This window comes from Didymosphaeria variabile (genome assembly GCF_027946475.1).
Source record: "Didymosphaeria variabile strain IMI 356815 chromosome Unknown scaffold_2, whole genome shotgun sequence".
Lineage (NCBI taxonomy): Eukaryota > Fungi > Ascomycota > Dothideomycetes > Pleosporales > Didymosphaeriaceae > Didymosphaeria > Didymosphaeria variabile.
This window is the reverse complement of record NW_026611621.1, coordinates 3,529,152-3,547,375: the sequence shown is the minus strand read 5'-3', so window position 1 is coordinate 3,547,375 and position 18,224 is coordinate 3,529,152. Positions and strand designations below refer to the sequence as shown.

At 53.7% G+C, this 18,224-nt stretch overlaps 6 protein-coding genes across 6 annotated transcripts; 3 read left to right on the top strand and 3 right to left on the bottom strand.

Moving 5' to 3' along the window:
• Positions 1 to 605: 605 nt before the first annotated feature.
• Positions 606 to 2,822, bottom strand: N0V89_002869 (uncharacterized protein; the record flags this gene model as incomplete). The annotated part of the gene is made up of 5 exons (XM_056211675.1): positions 606 to 736; positions 789 to 1,352; positions 1,406 to 1,786; positions 1,830 to 2,050; positions 2,104 to 2,822. 5 exons carry the CDS (start codon positions 2,820 to 2,822, stop codon positions 606 to 608), a joined length of 2,016 nt encoding a protein of 671 aa, XP_056075148.1.
• A 1,712-nt stretch (positions 2,823 to 4,534) lies between these two features.
• On the bottom strand, positions 4,535 to 5,508 carry N0V89_002868 (uncharacterized protein; the record flags this gene model as incomplete). The annotated part of the gene is made up of 2 exons (XM_056211674.1): positions 4,535 to 4,940; positions 5,162 to 5,508. The coding sequence occupies 2 exons, from the start codon at positions 5,506 to 5,508 to the stop codon at positions 4,535 to 4,537; spliced, it is 753 nt and encodes a 250-aa protein (XP_056075147.1).
• A 1,913-nt stretch (positions 5,509 to 7,421) lies between these two features.
• N0V89_002867 (uncharacterized protein) lies at positions 7,422 to 7,916 on the bottom strand (the record flags this gene model as incomplete). Its single annotated transcript, XM_056211673.1, has 1 exon — positions 7,422 to 7,916. The coding sequence occupies one exon, from the start codon at positions 7,914 to 7,916 to the stop codon at positions 7,422 to 7,424; it is 495 nt and encodes a 164-aa protein (XP_056075146.1).
• A 2,589-nt stretch (positions 7,917 to 10,505) lies between these two features.
• On the top strand, positions 10,506 to 11,587 carry N0V89_002866 (uncharacterized protein; the record flags this gene model as incomplete). Its single annotated transcript, XM_056211672.1, has 2 exons — positions 10,506 to 10,853; positions 10,913 to 11,587. 2 exons carry the CDS (start codon positions 10,506 to 10,508, stop codon positions 11,585 to 11,587), a joined length of 1,023 nt encoding a protein of 340 aa, XP_056075145.1.
• Positions 11,588 to 12,493: 906 nt separating this feature from the next.
• Positions 12,494 to 13,864, top strand: N0V89_002865 (uncharacterized protein; the record flags this gene model as incomplete). The annotated part of the gene is made up of 2 exons (XM_056211671.1): positions 12,494 to 12,637; positions 12,794 to 13,864. The coding sequence occupies 2 exons, from the start codon at positions 12,494 to 12,496 to the stop codon at positions 13,862 to 13,864; spliced, it is 1,215 nt and encodes a 404-aa protein (XP_056075144.1).
• A 1,788-nt stretch (positions 13,865 to 15,652) lies between these two features.
• cyp6 (Peptidyl-prolyl cis-trans isomerase-like 4) lies at positions 15,653 to 17,240 on the top strand (the record flags this gene model as incomplete). Its single annotated transcript, XM_056211670.1, has 2 exons — positions 15,653 to 15,732; positions 15,845 to 17,240. 2 exons carry the CDS (start codon positions 15,653 to 15,655, stop codon positions 17,238 to 17,240), a joined length of 1,476 nt encoding a protein of 491 aa, XP_056075143.1.
• Positions 17,241 to 18,224: the final 984 nt, after the last annotated feature.

Below are 18,224 nucleotides of genomic sequence, written 5' to 3'. Positions count from 1 at the left end.
AGTCGGTGATGGACTCGATTAGGGAGGCAAGAGGCTTTCTGCCAATCTATTGGGGTCGAAAGGCCACTCAGTGCTGGGGTCTGCATGGGGATGCTTCCTTCCCTGAGTGGCGTTGTCTTCTCGCGCTTTCGGCCTTTGCTCTCCGATCCTCATGGCTCTGAGAAGGATACTGTAGGTAAGGGTGTGAGTGAAAGAATGCTCGCAGTGAGATCATGATACTTCCAATGCTTCCACGCACCGTTGACTGGTCTCATCCGCACCCCTTGACTCATATAGTTCACAAGTACCCAATCTAACACTTACACCGTCACAGCGTGACGCGGATGTACCTTCAAGATTCGCAATTCTTAGTTGGTATTTAATCGCGCTATCTACTCTCCCCGCCATCGCGTTATCTCGTTGTTATTGTCGGTATCGTGCCGTCCACCCAGACATCCTCAGACCTGCCAAACGCCAGCTCAGCCAGGCCCGTAAGCATAGAAAAAGAGCCACTGTAAATGCAAGCTAAGCGTAGAATGTACATGCAAACGCCCGCAACCCAGTAGTAATAGATCTTCGCACGCCTTCCTGGGAGAGGCGTTTTCCCCATCCGTACCAAGTCAGTATTATTGTAAGAAGTCCTTCCTGACATTGATGAACGCACCCGGTCCACCATCATCCGCCAATTCTGAGACAAGCGCCTCTGTCTGCTGCACGAGCCTTTCCAGTGCCGCAGAGCTCGACTTGCCCAGACTCACTGTGTCGGGTCAGCGTGGGCCTCCACATTCTCGGCAAAGAGGGATACGTACCTAATATCGCACTATTCAGCTCTTCCGCCACAGGTATCCTCCCGCTCGTGTCCAGCAAAGGAGCAAGACTGCTCTCCCTCACGTTCTCATACGCAATCAATGCGAAGGTGTCTTCTAATGCCCTCTTCACCTCTCTCCGCGGGTCATTGACGAACTCTTGCTTAAGCTCCATCCCATACTCAATCATTGCCTGCGTCGAATCCTGCAGCTTCTTCTGCTTCGCCTCAAGATCATCCTCGTCGTCATCTTCCTCATCGCCCCACGGCGCGCCATTGTGCACGCCAAGCTGCTCGTCGAGTTCCATCTCGAAGTCGTACTCATCGGTGGCGGTAGAGTTGCGGTTGTTGAGGGTGGATGCTGTGGAGCGCTTGGAAGGGGGTGTAGGGATGATGTGCGGATGGACTTGAGCATTGAGTTCGCTGCAGAGACGGATCATCTCAATGAACTTGCGGCAGCGGAGCTTGAAGTAAATGTTCTCGTTGTCACGAAGGACGGAAGGGTAATAGGCGTTTGTGTGTTTGAGGGCTTTGTCGATGTCGCCGTCGAGAATGGCGGCGCGTATTCCTAGAGATGAGTAAGCTCTGGGATAGGGTCTAGACGGTGCAATATCCTCTCACGTTGCCTGTTAATCGCGTCAATATCTTCCTCCGTTTGGAGGTATGGAACATTGGCCCGTCCATCGGCAGCCAGCGCTTGCGCCTCGCCGATTACTTCTCCCGCAAAAGCTCTTGCGGTTTCTACATAACCATCATGAGCTAGATATTGCCCGATCAAGCTTTGTATAAACTGCGTCTCGTCTGTCGAGCCATGCTCCCTGGGCTGGCCTTTTGACAATGCTATGTCTTGCTGAATCGTTGCCTTCTCTTGCTGTACTATGCTGTCGATGTCAAAAGCGAATGGTTCCTGTCCAAAGTTTGCACGGATGGCCTCGTTGGGCTTCTTCATGCCAATACTTGGGTAGTACTGGACATTCGTTTTCAGATCCTTGAATGCGGGACCTAAATTGTCAGCGTGGCTTTGGCATGTACGTAGCCTACGAACCTAGATACTGCCCATTCTTCGTAAAGAAGGCTGTGTTGGTGCGAAAGTTGATCCCACATCCTATCACATCCAGGGTGCCATACTTCGGACCGTACGGCTTCCCAGAGGTCGTACTAGTAAAGAATAGCCCGTCATCGCCGTGGTATGCAAACGAACCAGGCTCCCATCCAGGTATCCTGTTCAGAGGTACTTTTGCTTCAGAGAATCCGACACCGATAATTCTACTCAACCAGTGTTAGTTCGCAGTACGATCTGCACGGGAAGTGGGACCTACCCGTCTTTGCCTTTGGAAACCACGGTAACCTCGTAGTAATATATTCCACATTGCCGCGGCATGGGGAAATCTGCTCGAACTGCTGCTGCCTCATCGTGTCCTGACTTCGATGCACCAGCAAACCTGGCAAGCCTCCCGTCCTCTTCCACCTCCATCTGCGCGAATTTGTCTTTTTCGTCCCATCTAGTCGGCCATGGGGCGACGGGCTCCTCTATAAATGCTGGTGTCCGCTCGATGATTTCGTGGGCGAGCCCGCGGTAGGAATGACCTGGTTTGTGCAGATTGACGCTGCTCGAGCTTGTCGATAATGATCCGGTGTTCGAAGAGTGTGTCGAGCGTTGTTCTCGGTATACGGCTATCCTCGCCTTGTGCGCCTCCTCCAACTTCTCAGCATGTCTCGAGCCCCGGAGATACGAGGGTACAAAAAATGCAGGCGCTCCGGCATCTTGCAAGCCGCCATATCCACTCATGTAGCCCATTTGACTTGAGTATGATGGAACTGGCCCACTTCGACTCAGCGAGTTGGACATGCTTCCGTGGTGACCGTCAGCGTCTATAGAGCGTGCGTGGCGGGAGTGAGTGAAGGATGACGTTCCTAGCGGTATCGAGCCACTGTTGGCCAAGTGCGAGAACTGTCCTGAGCGCGCAGAGACCGGATTAGACTGGCTGCTTCCTGCACTCCCTGAAGCTACCTGCGCGTAGGAGCCTCGGCGGAACATGGCGGTGAGTGTTTGAGAGGCTCGTAATCGAATGTCGGCAAGCGGAGGTGGGAAGCAGGTTGGCGTTACTACCAACAACAGCCGCACCCAGCGCAGAACTCAAACACGATGAGCTGCGATATCTTGAAGAATGGATTGAAAGGCGTGAGCGGGCTACCAGAGGTGGTGGTAGGCGCGCGTGCAGCGGCAGTCAGAGGAGCTGCGAATGGTAGGTTCGGCGATGAGCTCGGGTGAGTTGGCAGCGGCGAGGAGGGTAAGGACGTTGGTCAACGCCGGCCAAGGATTTTCAAAGCTGGTCCTGCAAACGCATTCATCGTTTGAGCAGTTTAGTTTTGTGGTGGCGCGTAGATAGGAAGTCGCGGGGGGAGTCGGAGGCGTCGTCAATGAGCTCAGTGATGGCGTCGACGCGAACGAGGTTTAATGCACGCCCCCGCACTACGCTACCTCGCGTGTACATCTGCTCACTGATCTATAGCACGGAGCTTTTGAACGCCCGTCACAAGATCAATCAAAGGAAACAGTTGCCTGCTTGCGAGGACGCTGTGTTACCATCTCAGCTTAGCATGACCTTGTTCGTGATCGGCACAGCTTCTAGGTGATCCATAGCTCCCGCCGCGCGTTCATGCGAACAATAGCCCTCAACGGGCAGCTCTCATCTTGTATAGCCTAAGACATCTTGATGGATGACTTGGAAAGTCACGTAAATGAGGTATTCACCCTGCATCCGGCTTTCCAGTGCTCTGGATAGCGGTTTTAATTGGCTTCTTACCTAAACGGCCGCCTGAGCACCTCGGAGGTACCCACTACCGTCGCACTTTCATCGACATGCGATATCGTCCTCAGACCTGATTATAGCTCATCGCAAATTCAAAGAATCAAGTGGTTGACAGAGACCGATCAAACCTCCGCTGTACTGCTGGTTAGCATGTCGACCACAGTGGGACTGGATCTCCACACAATGTTAAGAGTCGCATGCAAACAGCTATAGAGGTTCTCGCTCAGATCTGTTTTAGCTGTGGACTTCTTGGACAGCCACGTATCCGCAAAGTCGATAGCATTGCATACCGTTGGGTGCCATGCGTCAAAACAGGCTGCTTATAATTCTACTGCCACGCAAGGTATGCACAACTGTGCAGCAAAACGAAAGCAATGTCAATTACACGTAAGAGTATCAGTCCCAGAACTAAGCTATTCGTCCACTTCAAAATAGTGCATTCCATCAAGTAAAGTACGTTAGATGCATCGTGTCGGTAGAAGTGAGCTACAGTTACATGCTCTTCTGAAGTGTACGTACGCTTATGCCCTCCTCTTGCTATACAAATACAAATAGCCGCATGAAGCCTTTTGGTGCAGCACGTTCAGAGAGAAAAGCTGGCACATCTCCATCAGAATTGAAGACGGAAGCGCGTCACACAAGCCGCCTGCCATGCAAACCACGAACGCCATCGCTGTCCAAGCATAAATCCAGAAACCAGTTTTGTCCCAAGCCCACCTTGGGTTCCAGAACGCCGAACGTGTACGCATAAATAAATGGAGGTATTATACAAACACAGCAGTAGAGAAATAAATCCAGGCAAGAGCGTGCTGACGTGACAAGCGAGATACCCAGAATGTCGGCGATGTGTGGATATGCAATAGAACGCGAAATCAGATGCATAGCACAAAGCGTATTTAGAAGCCGTGCTCACGGAAGGGCGTAGGATATCGGTGTTTCACGAGGTAGCAGCCAAGGGCGTTGGTGAACTCGCGATGCCATTGAGAGCGGGCGGCATCGGTGTGGCACTGCCAGCGTCTCCGTTGAGGCCGCTCCTGTCGCTGATGGCACTGCTCTCATCCTTGATCTTGGAGTCGCTTGAACCGGTGGTATCACTCTTGACATCTTCGGAGAAGGTGGTGCTTTTGGGAGGTGCCCGCCAGGTGGGCGCTTGCCATACAACACCGGTGAAGCTGCGAATATGAAACGTCTTCTTTCCCCACTTACGGCAGGGTTTTCCGGATCGGTCGAGCGCGCGGAGGTTGGCGTTGATGGTGCCCATGTTGGCTTTGGGGCCCAGCTTTTGGGCGGGTGCAGGCGCAGCAAAAGGAGCTTTGTTGTTCGGGTCGTTGATCATGTCGCCCCTGTGCTGCCATTAGCCGTGGCCTTGACTATACAGTGGGTGTCGGTGCTGTTCTTGCACAGAAGCCTGATCACCTGTGTTGGCCTAGGACGGGCAACGCAGAATCTACGGTAGTCGGACCTTTGACTCAGGCTGGAAGGCCGACCAATGCAAGGCACGGTGATATGGGACCCATTGATGGCACTTTCCTGAAAGAGGGCGATGGAAAGGAAAAGTACTTACATCCGTTGCTTCTTCTTGGGGCCTGGCTTACCCCGTACCTTCGGGATGCCGTCGACAGCTGCGGCACCTCTCTTGGTGCCGGCACCGCCAGCTCTCGGCCCTGGCTTCTTCCTGCCCTTGGCATCTGTCGCGGGCGGTGCCAACAGGCCGTTGTCGACGCCATTCATAGGCGTGGCGGCATCGGCAGGAGTGTCCGTGGGCGTCGGCTCGACGATCTGAGCGGGCGTGCTTGGCGACGACGAGAGCTTCTCTGATGACTTTGATGACGGCTCGTAGGGGAACTTGGCCAGCGCCTCAGGCGACAGCGGGAGCTTGACGAGCAGGGACTTCGTCTTTGCGGTGGACATGGCGGCGGCGGTGTGAGCGACGACGATGTCTTCAGGCGGCGGCGGCGATGATGGGTGCGGAGGGCAGCAGCGGTGATGATGGGCGTTGGTGGTGGTGTTGATGAGGAAGGGCGCCGTAGGTTTATTCAACAAGTCAGCTGGGTGGTGCGTACCCTATTACTGTAGCGCTTGCCCAAGCTTTGTGTGGCTAGGTCCTCGAAACGTGAGGTGGCCGCTCAGGGTCTGTCGCACGTCAATGGATGCGTGCTGTATCGCGAGGTGCAGAGTGCAAAAGGAGGATGGCAGTGAGCAAGGGCGAGGGCTGTTGGCGTGAAGCCGGGGTTGACACGGCGAGGGTTTGATGGGGCGGCCATGATGGGCTGCGGCGGCGGGCTCTGCGTGCACGGCGACTCTGCTCTCATCGCTAATGATTCTGGCTGGGTTGCGTGCAGTGGAGGTTCACGGCCAAGGAGGAGACAGGCGCGCTAGTCTACATCCGGACGCATGCTCTCTGCGCGCTGCATCCTCGTGCTCTCCAGAGGCATCTCCCTCTGCTCGCTGCTGCTGCTGCTGCGATGCGTGCTCGCGCTGCTGCGTCTGCGCGATCTGCTGGCGTGTGCGGGCTCTTGTCGCACTCTTCGCTGTGGCGCTAAAGTGCATTTTGTCTGGTTCGGTCGGCATTCCTCGCTGGATGGAAGCGACTGCTCCTACAAACCGACTTCCTTGCCTGTTGCGAACAACATGCGCCACAGTCGTCCCGTGGAACAAGCATGCACTGGAATGCCGTCCCCGGCCTTGTGAGCGCCTTGCTACTGCAGCCTGCCCCTGATCTCGGCTGCGAAGCCTGCGCTGTTGCAAACCCGGCCATGCGCCAGAGCTTGCGTGCGCCATTCAACCGTGATCCATCTTCTCCCGCCGCATCGCAGGCCCGTCAGCTGTCGCGTACCCCTTCCGCCGCGTCCGCCCGTCGCTTTGGCGCCTTCAGGTGCGCTTTCCCAGGCCCACACCCCTGACGTGCGTGGTGCAGAAGCTTGCGATGGCGCTGTGGCAGCTCAGCATGAGGATTCCAGGCTCATCCAGACTGGTCCCGTGTTTCCGACACCCCGGGGCCAGAGTCGCCCAGAGTCGCCAGGAGTCGTGGCCAGCCCCTGCGACCTCATCTCCAAACCCCTTTCGGCCTAGTCGCACGTGATGTGTTCGCCGTCTGCTGAGGAGACCTGCTGCCGGCCTCATAGTTCTCTTCCGCGCCTGTTGCTCTCTCTGAGCTCCCCATGATCAGCTTGTGATGACCACGCTATGAATTGTCATGATGCATCGTCTAGGCGGTGACGGCGCAAACCTGCCCGTCGAAACCAACATGGGCCGGCATCTCCCGACATCGATGCGATGCACCGACGCTCCCTGCGACCCGATGAGCTGGCGCTCTGCCTTCTGAACAACGGGCGCCTGGTTTTGTTGCGATGAATGACTCCACGATGCGTGTTGCGGAGGCTGTCCGTGCCATGTAAAGTGGAAGACGAATGCGTGCGGTGACAGTAGGCGCACGCTCCTGACTTTAGTATCTGCTGCAATCCCGAATAGACAAGCATTGACACGCTGCAGAGAAATACCTCGAAGCTTGACATGGGCTTTTGCAATTTGTATCATCTGCCCTGTAATGTTCTGCTACCGTTGCGACTCCGCCATCTGCGCTCCCACCTGTGGGTATCTTAAAAGAATGTTTCCCTGCCCAGCTTCAAATTTCCGACCCAATGAGAGACAAACGACCAATCCTAACCAGAGAAACGCCATACCGGTCATTACCTACCCATTTTGAGAAAACCAAACGCCAAGTACACCATAGCGAAGACTAAAGAAACCCCGACCAGCAGCGTAACGTTCGTCATGACGGGAAAGCATGCGTAAGCGTAGTCATGTCATTCAGATCCACCTTCTCATAACTCTGTCCAGTGGACAGTCTCGACTCGATCCAGCTCATAGTAGTTCCTCTTTCTCTTCTCCTTCTTCTCGCCAGGGTTCTTCCGCTTCAGTAGAGACTTCATACGCGAGGTTAACTTCCCCAGGGGATCGCTCTGCGCAGGCTGTTCTTCCTCGTCCTTCTTTTCTCGCTCTTCTTCGGCCGGTGGGTGGTTCTCCTTCTGCGGTTGTTCTTCTTGTATCGACACCACTGGGTGCGATGACAATGATGCGTGCGCAGGCATGTCTTTACTGATCAATGTTTTCGACTTGTGCCTCGAGAACCGCTTCTTTGGTGGCTTCTGCAGGGGCACGAGCATGTCCCATGTAGGCTCACGGGGAGTTGCCTCGCCCGACTTGACATGCGGCAACAGCACCAAGGTGGAGTCGTCCCAGTTTGAGCCCTGGCGTGGTGAGTATGCTGGTGTGGAAGGCTCCGAGTCGATCAGTGTACCGAAAGACCTGGCCGACATTGGTGGAGACATGGGCCCCGGCGTGGTAGGAGACAAAGCTGGCATGGGTGATATTGGAGGAAAGGGCGACCTGGGCTCGCTCGTACTCGGTCGCGGTGACGGCGGGAGGCCAGAGAAACGGTGTGGTTGTGTGACGAGACTGTTCGGCGAGAGTAGTGATGGCTCCTTTGGCATGCCGTGGCTCGACAAGGCTGAGTATTCGGTGCGAGAGCCGGAGCGTCTGTGGTTGCTTGCTGGGGGCCCAGTTGTAGATGATATGGACAGTGACCGCGCCGACAACGCGGGCGACCGGCTTGGATCCATGGGCATGGGTTGTACAAGTCTCGGTTGGTCAATGAAACGGTAGGCGAATGAGACACGAGATACAAGGGAGTCCACACGCGACCGTGGCCAGCGCCTAACAGTGGCAGCGGAAGTGGAGGGTTGGCAAGCGCCGAACGAAAAGGGCTGACGAAAACCAAGAAGAACAGCTGAGTTTAAGCACTCGGCCCACGCAGATTGCTTGGAAGTAAGCCAGGCAGAGGTTGTGTCACCTGCGAGGCTTGCAGGCAACTGTCATTATAACATGCCGACAAGGTGGTGCGCCGGCTCGGTGGAAACGGCATCCTCTAGCAGAGCCTGATGTGTTTTGCGGCGTAGTCGACCTAAACACGCAAGATCAGCCTGGCCTTAGTGTCTCATGCGCCGTGGCATGATTGCGGGTAGAATTGATGCTTTTGTCACCCGCGACCGTTGACAGAGCGTTGTATCTGCGCGCTAGACTCTGCAAAGCCCTGGCGCTTAGGATGCGCGTCGCCATTGGTGCGTGTCAAGAACAGCCCCACTGCTCACGGTTGTGGTTCGTCGGGGGGAGGGCGGCTGGAGGGGCGGAACGCGGCTGTTTCTAAAGACAGTTCATACACCTGGATCCGCAGAATTCCACTGGCCCCGGGGAGCGAGATGGTACGAAAGGCGCCGACGCTGATTGGTTCCACCCATCGCCGGCGTCTAACGAATGAAGATGCGCAAAGGGATCTTGAGGGCGTTGGAACACCATAGTTCCTCCATAGTTCCCCTCAGCTCGTGGCAAACGGAGCCTGGAGGCGACCCGTGGCCGATAGTCAGAGAGCCCGCTTTTTTGTTATTTCAAAGGAGGGGAACGGTACCAATGAGGAACGTGAAGAGCAGCTGTGCCGCAAAAGCACTCTCTGTCTCTACGCCGCCAGACGAGACCGGGGTTGACCGTGAAGCTGGGTTCAGCCGTTCACGACCTGCCCGTCGTCTGACTGGCCACATTCACCGGTGCCTTTCGCGTCGAGTTTGGCCGTGCCTCCCGCACGATCAACAGCATGTGCCACTCCCGCCGCCCAAAAGGAAGCTCCCGTGGCCTTTGCATGTAGACGGTGGAGACATGAAAGCCTACATGGCGGCGGCCTCCGTCCTGCAGTGTAACGCAGTTAAGCGCCAGCTATGACCGGGGCATCAAGCGAGTACACATGGTCCAAGGCCGCCGTCAAGGGTGCATTCAGAGCAGCAGATTCAACAACAGATTGAGAAGGAGCCCAAGGCAGACTGCTCGTTATCATCAGCATGATGATGTGGTCACAGTGGGCCGGTGGGCCAGTGGGCCGAGCGGCGGATGAATTGGCCGGACTCGGTGAGAGGCACCAGAGAGGCACAGTCTGTTACCGTATGCTCCGTGATATCGGCTCGGGTTGTGCTTGGTCGTGCCCATGGGGGCCTCTGAAAACGTTGACGCGCGTGCAGGGAACTGTGAAGCGCCATCTCGTCTAGATCGGATCAAGCAAGCGCGACTCGAAACCTCAACGCTCCCGTGTGAAGAGGCTATCGTCAATGTTCCTCCAACGCCAAACACATGCTGTCCAATAGACGGATCGTCTATACCACAATGAACAGGCTCGGTGAACCCTGGACTTACACTCCACCGGCCAAAATGCTTCAACGCCTCTCTACAATCGTGACTCAGCCACCCTATATTCATGCGCGCACCGGGGGCTTACCGGAGGGCACGGCCGACGCTTTGCCATGGCCTAGGCAATGACCCGTGGACGTTCTCTTCGACCAAGCACTGTCCTTTCTCTAGTCGTTGATGTTACCTTATCGCTCGGTAGGGGCGCTGGCTCATTTGCGCCAGATCATTCCGTGACGCAGCTCAAGCCAGATGGAATGTGCCGAGGAGGTCGTCAAAACACTTCGGCAACCTGTGGCACAGATCTGGAGGCGTACGGGTGTAATGCTGACAGTCCTTCCCTTTACTCTACAGCGTCCTGGTAGCGTCACTCGCTGCACTCGCTGACAGCCCTTTGTCAACATGCGATTTACTAGTCAATAGCTATTGTTGTGCCCACCGTTTCATTCCTCACTTACTGTATTGGAATCCGTAGGACAATTTCCCTGGCGTAACCTCCAGATCAGGACATCATGTGCTATCCTTCATTCCAGGACCAGGCCAAATCGTCTGCATCACAACAAGATCACGCGCCTCTCGATTCCAGATAAATTCACTACCCTGGGCCGAAACAGTCTCACACCTGTAGCTACCTCTCTGCTCACACTCCTTTTGCCACACTCCTTATATTTCTATTCAGGATGAGGTTTGAAGGCCTCTCATCTCTAGCCTTGTTTGCCTTGGCGGCCTCACACGCCATCGAAGTTCGCGCCCCTGCTGAAGCCGCTGTAGCGGCAACCGCTGGCGACCATGATAATGGCAAGGATTGGCACCCTCATACTAAGGAGCCACACTTCTTCAACTTGAGAGTCAACGACCGATGCGACCCATTCCACAGGCCGCAACCGGAGACCCTGAAGTCGCAGTGCCCATTTGATTCCTATGCGATTAGGCTAGAAAAGGGAATCCTTGTTGCAACACCCTACAACAAATGGTATGATCCCAAGCTACCGACCTTCTTCGTGGACGATGATACCCAGCTGTACACCGTAAGTCATACACTGTCTTATCACTTTCTGAGACCACGGTTCACTCATCTCTGGAACAGGTCAGCAAGGATCCCCTTCAACTATACGTTGACTCAGTCACCGGTGCTGTGAAGTACACTAAGGTCGGATGGCTCCCACCGAGCGCCATCTCCACTGGTTTCTATCATACTGGAAACAACCCCATCCAGCTCGTCGACCCGAGCCCGTCATACCTCACCTGGCCTTCGACGTACGGTATCACCAAGGGTGGGAACTTCGCCATTTGCCCACTTGGCAGCACCGGCCAATACCAGGTCTTCGTCAACAACTGGAATTTTGACCAGCAGGGTGTGGAGAAGAGGCGCTGCAAGTACTATGCGCTCGCGGCATTGAACGCGAATCCGTGGAAGAAGGAACAGTGGCGTCTGAAGGCACGCGACGATTATCCTACCTCAGACGATGACAGCTACCCCACCTGGGGCGATGACAGCGGCGACTCCTGGAGTGACGACAGCGACGACTCCTGGAGTGATGATGATGACAGCTGGGGCAAGGATTCCAAAGACGGTTACAAGAACAAAGATGACAGCTACGAGACCAAGGATCCGGGCTACAAGACCAAGGACCCGGGCTACGAGACCGACGACGGCTATGAGACCAAAGACCCGGGCTATGATACTTGGGAGAAGGATGACCCCAAAGATGATGGTTACAAGCAAAAGGATGATAGCTACGACACCTCTGATGAATGGTGAAGGAGACAGTGGACAACAGGACAATCCTTTTAAGCGATAGAGCTCAGCGGCATGTAAGGAGGCCTGCATGGAAACATTGATATTGTTGTTTTTACTACTCGTAATCAACCTGAACCCCAAGATCCCGACCTTTCCTACGTCTACACCTCTTGTATCTTAATTTGAAAATTGAATATCTGATGGTTTCTTACGTACACAGTATCTATTGCTTTCGACACCCTAAAGTCTACTCGCGGTTAACCGGTGTGGCTTGTGACCACGTGTGCGGGTATTTGCGGGTTGGGCCTGCCAGCGGCCGTTGTTTCTAGATTCTCCCTGAACTCAGTCTTTAATTCGACGATTTCAACCCATCATAGATTACTCGAGGACGCGCGTCAAATGGAATCTGGGCAGTGTTGTTCTATCAGGCTGAGTACATTAGGGCGAAGCCGCTATGGAAGTGTTGTGTGTTCGCGGTGATCTTGGACTTGCAAAAATTGAGTTTGATAGGTTCGTGGTGCGTCGTTGTATACTCTAAGCCGTTATCCAGACTACTCGTTATACAGCGGTTGATGTTACGAGTAAAATGTAAACGTGCCACTTCGGCATATGCACGAGAGCGTCTGCTGTGGGCAGGCTCCGGCAGTCACCGCCTTGCGCTCGCAAACGCTTCTTGCGAGGTTCCCGCGCTGACCAGAAGAGCGACTTGTTTCCTTTCAGCTTCACTTATCCTCTCACAGTCACCTTCACCACGATAAAAGCGCGCCCACCATGGATTTCAAGGCGCGCCTGCGTCGAGTTTGTTCTCTTCTCCCACCAACTCAAAAGCTTCTTCTTCTTCTTCTTGTAGACGATTTGATTTCTTGGTACATGTCGTCGTTCACGCCAGCGATTCTCAACGCAACTGCACTGGGTTCCTCGTCGACAATGCGCGGCAACGAACCTTCCACTGCACACAGGGAGGTGGACACAGAGAAGCGCGCCTCAAAACGTTCGCAAGCATGCAACTCCCGGAATAACTACAGCAAAGAAGATATCGAGCTCCTTGTGCGGAAGACCATTGACGGTACAGTCCATGATGATCTCTTGTCCCTCTTTACCGAGTGGATCCACGATGACCCCAAGAACTACGATACAGCGAGACGCTCTATTCGAGAGCTCGACTGCGATCAGGCAAGCCGCTGGAGTGGTCGGTGATTTATCACGCCTTGCTAATATGTGATGCAGGACACGTCCCGTATCTCGAATGAAAAGGTGCGCAAACTTGTCGAGGACATCTATGAACTTCGCCCAAAGTACGAGCCTCCGGGGCTCAAAGAGCGAGAGGGAACGGTGAGCCTGCTCGAGTTTCTACAAGAGAGCGCCATCGAGCCGAGTAAACAGCTTCGTTCGGTTCCGAGTTCGCGCGTATCACTTCATGCGCCGGCGTTGTTCGCGTCTCTCAAGAAGACCTTTGGATTTCTTCGTATACGTTCTGCGGGCTTCAAATCAGAGTCTTCCCCGAAGCCATCCAGAGTCGAACCGCTTGTATTTGAGGACCATGTCACCTCACCCATTGCTTCGACACTTATACCTCGCGAAGCAGTTCAAAGTCTGGACCCAGTTCCTCCGAAGAAGAAGGCTACTCCTGCTACCCCTGGCGGTCATTCACGAGCCCAAGAGTACCCGCCTGATACGCCTGATCGCCCGGCACCCTTGAGAATCAGGCCTCGCCCTGCACGTTCTCAACCACTGTCCGATTCCTCGTCTTCCCGTCATATGCTGTCGCCTAAGAATTCTGTTTCCCCTTCGCAGTATACTCGACAGCCGAGGTCGTCCGTGTACGATGACCCGTTCGTTTCCAAAGTTGATGGCAATGCAACACGCTGTGGAACCATCAGCACTACCACGAGCAAGATCACGGATGGCGCCACCGCTGATTTAGAGGATTTGTTTGAGTATCTTCAGGCCGCTCTCAAGCATGTTCAGCTCCCCAACTCAGAGTCTAGCTCGGTGTACTCGGACACCCATGAACCAAAACGGTATAGCGCCATCGTTAACAGCATTGCTGAGTCTTGTCACGATACGATCGTCAAGAAAGAAGAACATGCGTATGCATCACTATGCACCTCGAATACTGCCGATAACGAGGTAGACTGGGAGACGGTGCAAGAATCCGAATCTGAACTCGAGGTTAGGAGTCGCCACCACAGCTACTACGATTCAGATGGCTTCCTGATTCAGGACTCGGATCTGCAAAAGGAAGACGTAGGCCAAGAAACTTTAGGGGTAGTCATCGCTTTGCTGACTCTCGAATAGGACGGCGCAGCATGCCTTACCGACTCAATCTCCAGCATTCGCGTCCAGGCAGGTTCGCCGCGATCACCCCATCCGCCTCGACGCGACAGTCTACCTAAGCTCACGACGAAGATCAACCGTTCCATGGTGTCCACGATTCCAATTTGCGAGGTGCCGGAAGAAAAGGGCGCTGCTTCCCGACAATCGCGTAAGGAGGCCGAAGAGGCCAGCCGTGCTGCTATGAATGGCTTCCATCGACCTCTGCCTCTCCGCTCTTACGAAAACCAGGCATTTCCAGCCATGAAAGATAAAGGTTTTCGAGAGCGTAAGCGATCTAACTCTCTTTGAGGTACGTACTTCGCGTTCTTTCACTGCCCTAGCACCACCCACTGCCTCTTGTTCTTTGGCGAGTGTTTCTCCTGCTATTACTTCAGAGGTTAGAGGAATGTCAGGGGGATATGAAGAGGAGTATGAGAACGATAGCATGACCGAGGAAGCCGAGGATGGAGAGCGCTTAGTCATGAATCTCTAACATCAATGCGAATGTGTGCGTTGTGGAGCGGAGTGGGAAGGAGCAAATGGTGTGTAGGGTGTTAGTTGGAATAGGGGAATTGGGCTAGGGGAGTTGGGATGGGAGTGTATGAATAAGTTATTGAAGGTGCTGCTGACTTCAAGATGGCCATCTCGTGGGGCAAGTCTCCGCAAAATGAACTTTGGTTTAGTGGACTCGGAGAAGACTTGTACAATAATGAATACCTAAATGCCCTGTGTACTGTAGCATTAGTGACTGCTGTAAGATGATTTTGGAACGTCTCACAGTGAGGATCTTTGCCGTGCATACATGCCATGCCGAACCCGAAGGTACAAAGTCAGTATATGTCTCATAGAAGTGGGATAGTACGTTACCTCGTGCCTCAGCAAAGCAAATGACAGATTCTTTTCTTATGTAGTAGGTAGATGAAAATAGTATCTCTTTCGCTTGGCGGAATAAGCATCCGCTTGCCATACCATTCGTTGCTGAGAGCAAATACGAGACACAGATTCCGCATGTCATACCTCATATGTATTTTCCTGCTCTGCGTTTCTACGAAAGAAGGAGAGTCAAATTATCCTAAATCAAAGGTTCGCTTGAAGATCTTGGAGTTTTGAACGTTCCCTGGCAACGTCGTGCCTTAGCCTTGAGTGGGGCCGCCTGGACACGGCTGCATAGTCGAGACACACCCTCATATAACACACCCAGGATGCATCGCAGGGCTCCAAGATTCCTTCCTATAATAGCTACTGTATCGGGAGTCAAGTTACCTTGGCTCAATTATACAACAGCGGATGGTCTGAACAAGATAGAGTTTCTGATCGAGTTCGAGTAGCTCCAGCATCCGCGACATATAAAAACAGAGAGCCCTACTGGCCATTCTGTCCACACCTGCAGACTCCAGTGTTCGGTAATGAGATAGCTCTTATAATATGTGCCAAGTCATTTCAAGGACCTAGAACGCAGGCAGCGTAGATGTGAGGAAGGTGACGTTACATTGTGTCCAGATAGGGATCGATTTTGTTGGCTTAATACCCATTGTTCAACAGGTCGTGTTACACCAATACCTTATGAATAGCCGAACCTCACGGAAAGACGCACATCAACACAAAGTCGTTCCTTCTGTTGCTGCTTACCGCCTTCTTCGAGGCCTTTGTGTGACGTCGGAGAGAGATTTGCCGGTTGGTGGCCCGAGCTCTCACATGCAGCTTCCAGTGCTCTCCGCATAACTTACGAAGTACGCGACAAGCACTCCACCTCGTGCGGTCGCTGCGATCATGTCGGTGCTACTAGAAACGTCGCTCGGCGATATTACTATCGATCTTTTGGTCGACGATGCGCCCAAATGCTGCGAAAAGTAAGTCAGACTTCGGTACTTCACCATGCGACAGCAGTCGCATCGCCTTCCATCCGTCGCGCATAGAAGCAAGCTGAGTACAAAGCAGATACTAACGCGTCGCAACTTCTAGTTTTCTCAAGCTCTGCAAAGTCAAGTACTACAACTTCTCGCCCGTTCATAGTGTCCAACCGAACTTCTCCTTCCAAACTGGTGATCCTATCGGGCCTGGCTCTAATGACAGTGATGGCGGCCGCTCAATATGGGGTCTGCTTGACCCTACCGACCCAGCAAAGAAAACCTTCAATCCCGAGTTTCAGCCCAAGCTGAAGCACACGGAGATGGGTACAGTTAGCATGGCGACCGCACCCGCGCCAGACGATCCAGACGAGCGCTACGCGGGCAGCCAGTTCATCGTGACGCTGGGAACCAATATAGATTTCTTGGACAAGAAAGCTGCGATATTTGGGCAGGTTGTGGAGGGCTTTGATGTCTTGGAGAAGATCAACGCCGCATTCATTGACGACAAGGGTCGACCGCTGAAGGACATTCGCATACTGCATACTGTCGTCTTGGATGATCCATACGACGATCCAAAAGACCTCGTCGAACCGCCAGAGAGCCCCATACCTTCTGCTGCCCAGCTCGCTACGGTGCGCGTGGGGCACGATGAAACTTTGGAGCAAGAGACTGACCCAGAAGCTTTGGAAAAGGTTCGTCGCGAACGAGAGGCGCGCGCACAGGCACTCACACTAGAAATGGTGGGCGATTTACCGTTCGCCGAAGTCGCACCACCCGAGAACGTACTGTTTGTCTGCAAACTGAATCCTGTAACTCAGGACGAGGATCTGGAGCTCATTTTCTCGCGGTTCGGCAAAATCCTGAGCTGCGAAATCATACGCGACAAGAATTCCGGCGATAGTCTCCAGTATGCTTTCATTGAATACTCTGACCAGAAAGAGTGCGAACAGGCATATTTCAAGATGGATGGCGTGCTTATTGACGATCACCGCATTCACGTCGATTTCTCACAGAGCGTTTCCAAGATCGCGGACGATTGGCGAGATAACGCCAACATGAAGCGACGACGTGCAGCAGGCGGCGGCTTTGGTGGTATCGACAATCTGCAGAGGAAGAAGCAATACCGTGGTGATCATGGCCGCGAAATCATTAGCGACTCGGTCGTCAGCAATCTGATCATCGATCGTGATGCGCCTTCGAATGGTGCCAAAGACAGTTCACGAGGATCGCACTCAAAACAGAATGGGAGTCGCGATAAACGTGACTTACGTAGAGACGATGGTCGCAGAAGAGAGCGTCTAGAACAGTCATATCACGATGATAGATGGGAGCGGAATCGTAGCCGGAGCCCAAGACGCGATCGTCGTGATAGAGATGGGGATGGTCGATATGAGAGCACACGGCACGAAGAACGCCGGCGAGATCGCAGCAGAGATCGCTATCGAGACAGCCGGCGAGACAGAAGTCGCGACGGACATAGGAGGGATGATCGGCGGCGGCGAGATTGAAAGGTCGGTCGATCAAGCGAGGCTGGAGTCACTGTTATTGTGTATATCTGATGTATCAAAAGGTGCAGGTAGCACCGTCAGTTTTGGAATGAGTTCCATGATATCACGTCCCATTCAAGAACTTTCGTCCATCAGTCTGAGCCGTACGTCGAGAATCGGTACGCGTCAGTCGATCATGTCGCAATACGAATCACAACATTGAACCATATTGACAGCTTCGTACAAGCTAGCTTGCGATCGCATCTTCCTGCCTGACGTTGGACCCCGGGTGCAGATTGCGATTCTGCACGTTATTTAAAGTCTTGAAACACGCCACAAGCCCCCCTTCCACGACCACCGGCCCTCACCAATATCCTCTCACCAACCCTCAGCATAGACTATCTGCATGCACTGCGCAACCATCCGCGCCTAGTCCTCTGCTCACCCCAGTCAAAGTCCGCTCGGGTAAGCTCTTATAGGTCGAGTTTGTAGCGTGTGCCGAATCAGGATCGCCGAGTGGATTACCCGAACCGTTGTGTGTAGCCTCACAGCGCCAAAAGCAGACCACCGAACCAAGCGCCTCGAATTCTAGGAAGAATCTGGAGTGCTGCCGAGCATGTGTAAGAGGTACCATTGTGCCCGAACATGTGAGCTGGTACCCGAGACAGTGACATCGTAGAGACAAGTTGACTGCGGAGTCCGTCATTGTGGCTTCGACATGGCAAAGTTGGAAAGTATATATGGAGAGGGAGTTAGTAGCATAGAAGAGTATCACACAGCTCATCAGCTCAATACAACACACTGCCAGACTACATCAGTCCTTTCAGCTTCCAGCTTACAATATCTGACACACTCTTTCGAATTCCACAACTTCAATTTTTACAACCAATCACCACCACAACCTTTTCTCAAAATGCAGTTCTCCACCATCTTCATCACCGTGGCCGCCATGGCCACTGGTTTTGCCGCCGCCCGCCCCATTCCCATCCTCATCCCCGCGAATGC